The 13,495-nt window shown below is 47.1% G+C and overlaps 1 protein-coding gene across 4 annotated transcripts in view; it reads left to right on the top strand.

Moving 5' to 3' along the window:
- Positions 1 to 13,495, top strand: part of NRDC (nardilysin convertase) — a 2,107,381-nt gene that overhangs the window by 653,477 nt on the left and 1,440,409 nt on the right. For all 4 annotated transcript variants that reach the window (XM_086952436.1, XM_086952435.1, XM_086952433.1 and 1 more), the window contains one exon: positions 7,097 to 7,217. In XM_086952436.1, coding sequence (XP_086808562.1) covers positions 7,097 to 7,217 — 121 coding nt within the window. The remainder of the gene's footprint in view (positions 1 to 7,096; positions 7,218 to 13,495) is intronic.

The following is a 13,495-nucleotide window of genomic DNA, read 5'->3' as shown; positions in this document are numbered from 1 at the left end:
TTTCTTGTGCCCTACAGGTGGAGCCTGGCAATACAGAAACACTCTCATACACCAACAAGGAGAAGCTACTCTTCCCTTGTAAGACAAATAGGATAGGGACTTCACTCCTATAATTCCCTACACATATAAGGGGATTCCTTCGAATTTTGCCCTGAAGTCCTGTACCTTTACGGCCCTTGTTGGACTGAAACATGTCGGCACTTACACTAGGGTCTTAGGACCATTAAAATCCAAATAAGACCCGTTTTTATAATTTTTTAATAACCTGATCTGACCCAAAAATAAAGGGAAACCGGGGATCAGATTAAGGTTTTTAATATTTAAGTCCCCTTGCCTTCATCTTACTAAGAGCTACCCAACACTGTGGTCGAGCCCACCTCGACCTTTAGGGGTCGGGGTGACCCGATGATGAAGCATGACACCACTAGGGTGTGTGAGGGTAACTAAAAAGAACTAGTTGTCTTTCCCTTACTCAACAGGGACATGATTAGCATGGCCCCCCTTCCCTAAGTGGCCAGGTGCATTCTCCATACCACTTTAGTCTCTTATTTTACATAATACACTATTTTGAGATTTGGTCTTGAATACATAGTGTAATTGGAGTATCTATTGTGATTTGAGTTTCGTGGGGAGGATATACTCCAGTCTCCTTCCTCTCAAAACCCCCCTTGATCACTGGTCATTTTATCAGTGATCCCTTGTGTATTTGATTTTTTTTTTCAGAAGTGGCAGCCTGCTTCCAATTGGACGGCACCACACCTGTATTAAGAGATTGACAGCATAGCTGACGTAGGATGGGAAAGAACTCTGACCCAAGTTCTTTTATTCGCTTGTAGGGCAAAGGATCCAATGGTGAACCGAATGAGATTCCTAGGGCTACTCGAGTAAACTCCTCTACCGAGGGTGTCAGGAAGCTATCCTTAATGGCCCCAGGGGCGGCCAAGTCGGAGGACCCCTCCCCCTTATCACATCTAACCCCCCCCAGGAGGGTTTTCACCTTGGTGATGAGATCTTCTTCGGCAAAGATCAGATCTAAAATATGACCTTCTATATGTGTTGATTCAGTCACCCATTGTTTCAGGCTCAAATTAGCACATAATTGAGTGATGTTGAATAAAACGCTGTATCCATTCTTCCGTTGGCCCACAGATTGAAGTCCCCCTGGACTAAAAGTCTTGTGTGGGTAAGGGCCATATTATTGATTACATCAATCAGTTCTTGTTGTAGTTGTGCATTAATTACCCTCAGTGGTCTGTAACAGATCATGCCCGAAAGGGAGGGGCCTGTCTCATCCTTAACCGAGAAGCCTATAAGCTCCGCACAAGAGACTTCATCTATTTCCAGCGCGATAATATTCAGCTCCTCTTTAAAAATAATTCCAGTTCCCCCTGCCCGACCCCTGGATCTGGGTTTATGCCGAGCCTTATATCCCACTGGACAAACTGGTTCCAGCTCTAGCTCCATCCCTGCCACAATCCATATTTCTGTCAGAAAAAGAGCATTGAGGTTATTCGTCTCTATCAATAGCTGTATTTCGGTAGAGTGCTTGGGAAGTGATATAACATTGAGCAGCCCATACTTGAGGCCATCCTTTCTCGAGGAGTTGGGCGCCAACCCTGTTGTTATCTGGCGATATTTGAGACCATCCCTCGGTTCCAGCCCTGTCGTATTGTCTGGCAGCATATGGCTTTGCAAACAGTCTATTGGCAATAATTTGCTGTAGTAAGAGGTGATATGCGGTAGAGGAGACAGGCATTTTATACAGAAGCCTCCTCCAGGCTTAGAGTGGATATTGTGCAGAGCTCGTGGGCAGGTTGCCTCCCCCCTCAATGGGTCAAGACTCATGAGGGTGTCTCTGGAATAAGTCTTCCTGGGGCATGAGGGCCAGGGGGACTGGCCCTGAGCTCGGTCCCAGCGCAAATGGGCGCAGACGGGCTTGCCTTTGGCGTGCCGGATGCGCGCGTCCGGCAAGTTATCTAGCTTTTATGCTAATGCCCCCCCCCGGAAGTGCCGCTGACCAAGGGGAGGAGCTATGTCCCTCCACTCAAACGGCCCGCAAAGACCGCGGTGGACCGGGGACCAACTAAGCCCTACAATGCGGTAAGGGTGAGGGCAAATGGTGAATTGTGCAGGTTAAAAAAGATTCCTCAGCAGGCTATGCACAGATTAAAACAGCTTCCTTAGTCTTAGTGCGCGATACTATCTACACCTAGACACAACAAAGCAATGCAGCAGTTTATGAAAATATGAACCTTGTCATATAGGTGCGCACAGTAATGGAACACACAGACCGATATTTAAGATCATGGCTGTATTTAAGATGTAGAACGTTCATATGTGTATGCTATGGGATCCGCTGCTACATACCAAGATCTTTGCTGTATGTATAATCAGTTTTATTCTGTTGAAGGGGAGGGGATAAGGCTATACTGTCTTATTATATAAAAACGGCTTTTCATAATACACAGTTTATTGACAATGCTGATGGTATTCTTGCTAGGCAGTTGTTTTCTAATTGTGGCACGTATACTGCATTTCAGAGCACGATAGTTTAAATAAACATTTCAAACGTCCTTAATGTCTCTTTCATATCTTATTGTGGGCAGTTCATGTCACTGCGATTCCCGAGTGCATCTGGAGTATTGTGTTCTGTGATGTCAATTCACTTGTTCCTCTGGTAACGATTAGAAGGGCAAGTGAGACACTATAGCTAGTCTGACTCTGGCTCATGGTACTGAGCTGGGTTGGTGTCTCCGTCCCTAACTGCTGATGTTCTATTGTCCCAAGCATAGTTTTGTTCCTGAGCAGAATCCCTGCAACTGTTGGATCTGGAGCAGAGTTCAACAAGTTCTTAGCCTTCGTTGTACTGTGAGATCACCAAGTGCAATCTATGATCTGTGAAGCCTCGCTATTGGTGCCTTTGTCTTGACAGCAGTATTATAAAAGTCTGGACGCAGTTTTCATATCTGACACCAATGCCGCCCAGATACTCAACATGTTCCCCACAATGAAGAGGATGACAAGGATATGGACAGTTTGCTCCCCTTCAGTATACTGATGCTAAACTCTATCTTGACCTTCAAAAGGACAGTGGTCTGGATAATTTGCATGGGACAGAGTTGGACTCATGCTTGGGCAACGTTTCACAAATGGCTGCTCGTAGCATCACAAAGGTCTTGGACTTACAGTTGCCCACTGTAGAGAATAAGGGGAATTTGCTTACTGAAAGTTTGCATCCAAACCCTTTAAGAGCCTTTCCTGCCTTTCATTGAGTGAGGCTTTGCATGAGGCAGTTTCGGTGGCCTCTGTCAAATATTGCTCAGCACTGCCATGAGCCGTCCAGCTGCTCAATGTCACAGACCAGGCCTTGGGAATCTGACCTTCTTGATTCAATACCCGACTCCAGAAAGCCTGGTTATTTGGCATCCGCACGTCAGGTGAATCCCAGTGCCTTTCCTCATTCCTCTGGGCTGATAATATAAGCAAGTTGTTGCACTTGGCAAGTTAAGTTTCTCTTTCAACAGTTTGGTCCTTAGTGTGTGTGTGTGTGTGTGTGTGTCTCTCTCTCCCTCTCTCTCTCCCTCTCTCTCTCTCTCTCTCTCTCTCCCTCTCTCTCTCCCTCTCCCTCTCCCTCTCCCTCTCTCATCCCTCTCTCTCCCCTCACCCCCTCTCTCTCTCTCTCTCTACCTCTCTCTCTCTCTCCCCCTCTCTCTTCCCTCTCTCTCTCTCCCCCCTCTCTTTCTCTCCCCCTCTCTCTCCCCCTCTCTCTCTCTTTCTCCCCCTCTCTCTCTTTCTCCCCTCCCCCCTCTCTCTCTCCCTCCCCTCCCCCCTCTCTCTCCCTCTTCCTCCCCTCCCCCTCTCTCTCTCCCCCCTCTCTCTCTCTCCCCTCACCCCCTCTCTCTCTCCCCTCACCCCCTCTCTTTTCCCCTCACCCCCCTCTCTCTCCCCTCACCCCCACCCCCCTCTCTCTCTCTCCCCCTCTCTCTCTCTCTCTCTCTCTCTCTCTCGCTCTCACCCCTCCCCCTCTCTCTCTCTCTCTCTCTCTCTCTCTCTCTCTCTCTCTCTCTCTCTCTCTCTCTCTCTCTCTCTCTCTCTCTCTCTCTATCTCTCTCTCTCCCCTCCCCTCTCTCTCTCTATCTCCCCTCCACCCTCTATCTCCCCTCCCCACCTCTCTCTCTCTTTCTCTCTCTCTCTCTCTCTCTCTCTCTCTCTCTCTCTCTCTCTCTCTCTCTCTCTCTCTCTCTCCCCCCTCCCTCCCTCCCCTCCTCCCTCCCTCCCCTCTGAGACATTGTGAGCAAGATCTTATTTGCCCTACCTGAGGAGTTTCGCAATGCCTTTGTGCCGACCAAAGAAGTTCAAACGCTGTTCGCCAAAGGGTCAATGGAGTTCCCGTTGTGCAGAATGGTAAAAGTGCTACATCTGATACATGGTTCCCAAAAGGATTCGGAAGCCGACGCAGATTTAAGACTTTGGTTTTCAATCTTCCCTGAACCACAGAGATCGGATGATGTCCTTTCACTAACAGCAAATGTATTTCCATGTGTTTGGCTGGCAGTGTCATTGTTGGTTTCTCCATTTTGTTTGTTTCTGCTCACTGTCTTGCACTTAAAGCCTTATCTTGGCCCGCAGCATGTTCACAAAAGTGATGTGGGTGGTTGTCGCCCATCTTCACAGGCCAAGCATATACCTATTTCAATACCTTGGCTGGCTTCTGTAGCAAGACTCACCCAGTCAGCACAGGACTGCCTAAAGATGTAGGCATTGTTGCTATCCACCGTGGAGTCCTCCAACAATGAGCTGAAATTCAATTTTGAGCCTGTGCAGAGGATTCCCTATATAGAGACCTTCTGAGACACGGCTTTTAAGGTTTTTCTGCCCCTGCAGGGAGTCTGGTATATAAAGGCTATTATTCCTATGCTAGTAAGCTTGTGCCTTGGTACCAGCCAGTGGGTTCTGAGGCTACTTGGTCTCCTTGCCGCGTGCCACCTGCTGGTGTGCAGGTTCTAGAACCTGTGCCTTCAGTGGGCTCAACACTTGGGTTGCCTCTTGGACAACATCTGCATCTTGGACAAGGTAGCACAGCACCTTCAGTGGTGGATGATGAATGTCAACCTGACTTGTGGCTCAATGTTTTATTTTCCTCACCCAGAGCTCGTAGTGGTAATGGCTGCATCATCCATTGGCTTGAGAGGAGACATTGGACCGAAATACTACGTCAACTTACAGGAGCAGCATCCATCCAGCTTGACTTCCAGGCCTACCTACCTTCCATCAGGGATGGTTCGATTCGGTTTTTGATGAACACCACCATTGACAAGTGGTATTGCAACAAAGAGAATGGTGGCGGGCTTGTGCACTGGAGCTGCAGGGGCCGAGGCTCTCAGTGGCTGGATCTCCATAGGACAGCCTTGATGATCAGTGGCCTGACTGATTCTCTCGGATCAGCGCAGACAAGTTTAGAAGGTGTGATCTTGGCAACCACGAGTGGCGTCTGCACCTGTAGGTGTTTTGAGACATCTTTGCCAAGTGGGGTGTTCCTTGTGCCCTAATGTTGAAAATACCACTCAGACAGTTGATCCCTTCCTTCACAAGCCCTGGAAGCTCTGGGAGATGCACTCTGCCTCCTTTATGCTTTGCTGCAGATTTTTCCAGTCCTGAGGAAGGTCAGGAAGGACCAGACTCAGCTCATTTAGACAGCCCCAGATTAGGCTTGGAGAGTTTAAACAGCTGAATGTGTCCTCTAGTCTGGCTGCTTTGTAAGGAGGTTCTGCTGAGCTAGCTACAGGGCAGAGTTCTACATCTGAACTGCCACAATCAACACCTCCAGGTTTGAATATTGAGCGGAACCAGCTAAATGGATTTAATCTGAAGCCTGAAGAGGTAGATGTAATCTGGCAGCTTGTCTTCCTTCCACTAAGTTCATCTATCCTGGCCATTAAGGTACGTTTGTGGCCTGGTGTGAGGACTGATGCAATGATCCTCATGGTAAGTTGTCTGTTTTTCTATTTGTTTAGCACTGGACCAGCAAGGCTTTGCAATGGGCACTTTTAAAGGTTACTTGTTGGCTCTCTTGGCCTTTCTTCAGTTGCCTAATCTGACTTCTTTATTTAAGTCACCCATTGTTAATTGTTTTTAAAGGGCTCCCATTTTCAGCCTCTGCCTTTCGTTATGCGGCAGTGGGACCTTAATTTGGAACTTAACGGTTGTAATGTGCATGTTTTTTTAGCCCATGCTCAGTTGTCCTCTTAGATTGTTGACTTTTAAAATGGTGTTCCTTGTTGTGATCACTTTAGCACATTGCATCAGTGAACCGCAAGCTTTGCCTGTGTTTCTACTGTATACTAACTTCTTTCTGGACAAATTGCTCCTTTCTCCCAAAGGTGCTCTTTCCCATCAATGTACAGCAGTCCATCAAACTTCTTGTTTCTCTCTGCCACAGGTCTATAAAAAGGAGGAGACGCTTCACCGGCTGAATCTTAAGCTGTCCCTTAGCTTCTATATTGAAAGGACTGAGTGCCAGGGTGACTCTTTGTTGGTTTCACTGGTGTGAAGAAGGGAAAGGCAATCCAGAAATGCTCCTTTTCTACATGTCTTGTGTAGCAAATTGTGCTCTGTCTTGGCCAAGAAGGAGCTGCCTGATGGTCTTACGGTTCATTAAACCAGAATGCACTGCGACTTTCTTTGAGCATTCCTATTTTGGACATCTGCCAGGTTGTTATAAGCTTCCGTCCATACCGTTAACAGCCATTACTGGCTCAATTCTCAGCTACTCAGGGAAGGGCATTTTGCCTATTCAGTTGTGCAGGACGTTTTGGTGTGGTGTGGGATATTCGGAGAATGAGGAAATCTGCGGTAAGACTTATCCACCAGGAAGAGTGTTACCAAAGGTAGCTAACATGTTATTTATTACCTTATTTACTTCAATCATATGTTTGCTTTATCCGGACAGGCGCAGACTATACTATAGAGGTGCCCATGTGTGATCACATTGTAGAAATGTTTTTAGATATAAGCACTTAATGCATGCAGTGTTGTAGATTTGTATCAATACAATTTTAAATGTGTTACAGATGTGTGCATGTGCTTTCTCATTCAGATGCTGGGCTCTTGCATTGTTTGGAGGCAACAGTGAGACAGGATTTGAACAGAACACAACCTACTCTGTCTTTAGCGTTTCCATAACACTGACTGATGAGGGCTGCAGGCATTTCTATGAGGTATTTATTGAACCTAGTGATACATTTATTAAATGCACTTTTCAAAAATAAATAGTACAAAATTGGTCTATTAATGTATGTGGAAGGCGTTCTTGAAATGATAAAAAGAAAAGTTTTCACAATGTAAACTTAATGAACGTACTCATTAAATCATATTTTGTGTGCCTGTCTTGTGATGCTTAGTCCTGCTGCAACATTCCAGTCACTGTCTTTCTGTATAAGAAAGCATGAGGACAATCTTTCCCAGGTTTGGTGGAGGGAGGAGGAACAGTTAACTGAACCCATTAAGGTAAAGCTTGGAGTCAGACGGGTGTGTTCTAGGTCCCACTCTATCTTCATTATACATTAATGTGGTGGTGGATTGCTTGAATAGAGATTGGTTTGATGCATCGAACGTCGGTGTGAGGAAGGTTCCGGCCTGCTTTTTCGCTGATTACACCATTCTCATATCAAAGTTACCCCAGGGGCTCCAACAGCTATGAAGTCAGTTTCAATCTTTCTGTGATGAGTGGGGTTTGAAGCTGAATGGTTCTAAGACTACATTCGTGGTTTTCTGTAATCGAGAAAGGGATCCATTAAAGAGACTCCTGTTAATGGGGGAGAACTCTCTAGATTTGTTGCCCACCTGTGATCATTTAGGTATAAGACTTACCCCAAATTTGAGTTGGGTTCCCCATCTTGCAAAAACACATGTGTAACCACTCCAGAAGACAACAAGCATGGCAAAGGTACATAGACGAACAGTGTCTAAAAGGGAAGACCCAGCTCTTACATTCGATTTACAATAGCAAGGCATTGGGGTTTGTATTGTATGGGGCAGAAGTGTGGGGATGTTGGAAAATAGATAGCCTAACACTTGTTGAGCATAGGTTCATTATTCAGTCTCCCTGCGAGTACTCCCTTGACCCCTGTCTTTCGAGATTTGGCCCAAACAAGGATCCTACACAAAACAGAATGTAGACTTCGAATGTTTTGGCATTGGGTTTGGTCTACTGAGGCTCTCAAATGTTATTGGGTGGGCCTAAGAGACCTCATTATATCCCCATGTGTCAACAAAATTCCCTGAATGAGATATATTGGGGAGCTCATGAGGAAGTTGTGGTTGGAAATATACTTTACCTCACCCGAGAAGATGTGCTTGATCCTTAGAGGAAAGGTTCACGGAATGTTTTGGGAATTCATTGGTTATTTGGGGAGAGGATGTAGCCTAACAGCCATGGGCGCTTAACCTCAAATATGGGGATTCAGGTTCGAGTCTCTGCAACGACACTCAACATCCTGTGATTCTGGGCAAAACACTTAATCTTCCTGTGCCTAACAAAAAAGAATGAGTCCTTGTGTAATGCAACTGGTGCTCATGTAAAGTGTTCTGATACCTTCGGGTCAATTTCGCGCTTTATACAACTCTGAAAAAAATATTTATATATCTGTAGAAAATGTGACAAAGTGTAAGGATCACTTTCACTAGCTTTTATAGATTTTAAACCATGTCCATAATATGAACAAATTCTTGATGAAATCGTCCCAGCAGTTGTGCGTAAACCATTTCTTCACTTCAGATTTAGGACCCTTTCCACTAAAATGTTTTGCATCACGTGGCAATCAAAGGCTATACCAGATGATTGTTTAGAGGGGCTGGAAACGTTGGTGCATATACTGTTTTTTAGGTCGACCTCTGCCAATGCGCTTGCGCATTGCAGATGGTCGATCTATAGTGGCCAAAACAGGAGCTGAACCAGGCGGCCGGATTTCGGCAAGTGCAAGTGCTCGTGCACGAGCTTGCCATTTGCTCCCCAACCGCATTTCAAAGGAGCTCTCCCCTGCCTCCTCTCTCCCGCCCCCCTCTGCGCAATGCCTTCAAAGGGATCACCTCCCCAGCCCCCTGTCGCCAGGCTTCCCTCCCACTCGCTCACTCCCCTGCTCCTTTTGGCTCCCATGCAAAGACCAGCTCACTGAAAGTCTTTACTAAAAGAAATGCTGCTTGGGAGTGCTCTTTTAAAAGAGTTTTTTATGAAAGATGGCAACATTTGGAAAGGTCAAGCTCCAAAATCACACAAACTTTGGCATGGTGACAGTCAGCATTTGTGTATGAACACGCATTTAAGATAATGTTACACTGTCACAGTTTTCAGGAAATACGTTTTGTCTTTGAATTGCAATATAATTCCTTTCGTAGGACATCTCCTTAACAGTCCTTCCAACGCAAGTTGCGCCTTTTTACATGAGTGAAAGGATGGTAAAGGGATACATCTCTGATAACCTTTATCGTTAAATGCACGGCATTCCCTGTATGCTATGCTTTTGTCTGGTTGAGTGGGTTTATTGAAACTGCAGACTGCAGTTCACTTGGAGACACATAGGCGAGGGGCTGGAAGTGACTCGGCTGGAGCTGGGAGTGTCAAGGTGTAGGCCCGTTTTCATGCAGAATTGCCTGGGCAATCGCCAATGCACACCTGTTCCTCGTACGCCTGCAAGACAAAAGAAGCCCTACCTTGCATATCTGCGGGAGGGGGGACGGGTGCCACAGAGGATGGGACACCTTCTGAAAAGTGCTCAGGTTTGCAGCCACGGGGAAAGGAGGCTTCGATTCTCAGACGGAATAAGAGCATTCCAGCACACTACATGTTCATTCTGAAAATAGACACTATTATTTTGTGGGAAATAATACCAAGCCCATCCATAGAAAAAATGCAAAATGTCACATTTGAAATCTGTGAAAGGTAAATAATACCATCTCTGCACCTGCATTAGCCAGTGGGTATTTATGAAAAAGTTGATATTTAAGCTTTTAGCATGTGCTTTACATTTATTTACTTACAATACTTTTTTTTTAAATTTGAAATTTACGAGCCCAAACTCGTTTCTACTTTTTTATGTAAACATGCTCACATTCTCATTCACGTTTTACAAATCACTTTATAGACAAACCTCACTCTGGGGCAACACTCATGGCCAACACCGCATTACTTAGGGACACCCTAACCTCACTCATGGACACCGGCACACTACTTACGGACATCCCCCAAGCATCAATAAGGGACACCACCGCATCACTCAGGGACACCACCGCACCACTCGGGGACACCACTGCACCACTCGGGGACACCACTGCACCACTCGGGGACACCACTGCATCACTCGGTGACACCACCGCATCACTCGGGGACACCACCGCATCACTCGGGGACACCACCGCATCACTCGGGGACACCACCGCATCACTCGGGGACACCACCGCATCACTCGGGGACACCACCGCATCACTCGGGGACACCACCGCATCACTCGGGGACACCACCGCATCACTCGGGGACACCACCGCATCACTCGGGGACACCACCGCATCACTCTGGGACACCTCAGGGACACCACCGCACACTCTGGGACACCTCAGGGACACCACCGCAATACACTGAACATAACATTCACAAAAGTTTTTTAGTAAAGTTTAAGATATTGCCATTATGAATTAAAATTACTTTTATTTAAGTATTAAATATTATTTTAGAAAAAACAATTATTTGTTATATGAATACATCTAAGTCACGTTAATACTAAACATGTTGCATTAAAAATGCGATAACACTCTACCGTCTCAACACTCTTTCCCCGCTACAATATCACTACTCTCCCCTCTCCCCACTCTCCCCACTCTCCCCACTCTCCCCACTCTCCCCACTCTCCCCACTCTCCCCACTCTCCCCACTCTCCCCTCTCACTACTCTCCCCTCTCACCACCCTCCCCTCTCATCACCCTCCCCTCTCACCACCCTCCCCTCGCCCCTCTCATCCCTCGCAATGCCTTTTAATATTATAAAAGGAATTGCCATTAACTCCATGGCTGCTAAGGCAATTCCCCCACTGTGCTGACTTTTCATTTACTCCATTGTTCATGACGAGCTCAGCTCGTCATGAGTGTACAAGAGGTGTACTGCATGACGAGCTGAGCTCGTCATGAGTGTCGAAGGAGTTAACAATGTCAATAGCTCAAAATCTTGCTATTAGGAGACCTATTGCATTGTAAATGCTTGTTTGCCCTTGTTACAAAAGCATACTGGCAAAGTGGATTGTCCCCTTGTGTAGGAGAATTGGTACCTGACACCACTTTGAAACACTCGGGCTACTCCGCATGATACAAGCAAAGTAGTGGTGTTTGGTATGGCTAAATATCTGATTGCCATATGGATCAGGTACTCTGTGTTTTAAGAGCAGATAATAATTGATAATGCTCTGTGCAAATTGTGCTATGGAAACGGTCCGGGTTTTAAAATAATTTTCAGCTAGCCCATTTCAATACAACAGTTTTTTATGTTGACTTTTAAGCAAATTTTAAGTGTCTAGCAGGGCACATCTACTGTACTGTTAATAGAGACAGTCTATTAGTGTGAGATTTGATATATGCACAACCTTTCTGTAAATGGAAGTTGTTAACACAGAGAGCTTATTTTTATAGTGGAAGGGGAGCTGTGCGATTATATTGTGTGTTTTTAATGTAGTGATTTCTTTCTTAACCCCTTACATGCTCAGGACGACCACCAGCCGTCATGCGTCACAGTGGGCGTGTGCGGAGGACGGCCGGGGGACATCCGAATCCCGCCCACTATTCAAATCGCCCGCACAGCGCGAAAATTTGCACTACATGCAAGGGGTTAACATGAGTATATGTTTATTTATGTGTGAGTTACATTTAGGATCAGAATAAGCAAAATAAATATATGATACTATAAAAAAGCTCCTGTGGAAGTTTGCGGATTGCAGAAAGGCTCATTCTGATAGATACATCTGCCGTGTGGATTCCTCACCTTGTGAATATCCCCCTTGCGCCAGCAACGTTCGGAAAATTCTTCGTAGCACGCCGGCGTGGACGACTTCATAGGAGCACGGCATCGCGCGTGACTCCGTCTGACGACACCGACTCCATATAAGGCCCACGTCGCCGTGATGACGTCAGTTCCCTTTTTTCCGCGTCGTCGACGCTAACGGTTTCTGGGATCTTCTGCGATACTTTTGTATCTTATCTCTGTTTAGCTGTTACAGTTTCTCTGTTGGATTTCACTTCTTCGTCGAAGATGTCGTCGAGGAAGGCGGGTTTCAAACAATGTGGTTCCTGTTCCCGAATGATGTCGATCACCGATCCGCATTCCGACTGTCTGTGGTGCCTTGGTTCGGGTCACGATGTTAAGAACTGTCGTTCCTGTGACAAGATGAACCCCAAAGCCTTGCGGGAGCGGGAGGCGAAGCTTCTGCTTGCAAAGGTGAAGGAAAGAGAAGCCGGAAGGTCTTCGAGGTCGGTGTCCAGGCGCTCGAAGTCGAGACAGCTGTCGCGGTCGAAGTCGGCTTCGAGGGCCAAGTCGAGGTCGAGAGAGAGATCAAGGTCCAGAGAGAGGTCGAGAGGGGAGGTCGAGGTCCCGATCCAAGTCGGCCTCGGGCCATGCTTCGAGCTCCTCGAGGAAGAAGCATAAGAGGAGTAAACATCACTCCAGACATCACTCTGGCAAGGAGTCTTCGGATTCGAGGAAGAAGTCACGTAAACATCACAAGGACTTCGTGTCTCCTTCTCCGGCTCGATCTCACGTTGGTTCTCCAGTTCAGGAGCCGGAACAGGATCTGGAGTCGCACCATTCATCGGTGCATGAAGAAGAGGTTCCTCGAACACCGACTCCGGTTGTGGAACCTGAAGAACAAGAGGGCCAGGGTGCGCCTTTGCTGGATCAGCCTCCTTCGGAGCGGCCGTTGGGTTCGTACCCTCCCTTTCCAGGTCCAGGTCAGGATCCCTCGCAGTTTTTAAACGCCATGTTTGGAGTTTACTCGAGGGCAATGTACCCCACTGGTGCGCCTATTGGTCCCATGGGTCCCTTGTCTTTTAATTTAGGTGTGCCCCAGGCTTATGCCCCGGCCCCTTTTATGCCGTTTATGCCGACGCCTTGTCCTTGGCTCGGTTCGGCGCCGCCGAGGTCGTCGACTTCGCATGCGGCTTCGCCGACTCCGGATCAGCCTCGTGGTGATTCGGATCGTGGTGCTTCTCGTCCTCAAGTTCCTCGCTCGACGTCGGTTCCGGCGCCGGCGGAGTCGTTGCCGGATCCGTCGACGTCGGTCCGCATGGAATGGTTGAGGCGCAGGGCACAACGCCTCTTGGAGGAGAAGGAGTATATGGACTCCGATGTTGAGGAAGGAGAGTTGCAAGATCAGGGGGATTGTTTTGAGGACCTCCAAAGTGCAAGTGGCCTGGAGCTTTCTCCTGAGTGGGGTTTGCCATCTGTTTCGGATACTCCATCTAA

Source organism: Lissotriton vulgaris, chromosome 1_1, assembly GCF_964263255.1.
Source record: "Lissotriton vulgaris chromosome 1_1, aLisVul1.2, whole genome shotgun sequence".
In the NCBI taxonomy this organism is placed as follows: domain Eukaryota; kingdom Metazoa; phylum Chordata; class Amphibia; order Caudata; family Salamandridae; genus Lissotriton; species Lissotriton vulgaris.
Note: the sequence above shows the minus strand (reverse complement) of the source record. Positions and strands in the feature narration are given on the sequence as shown.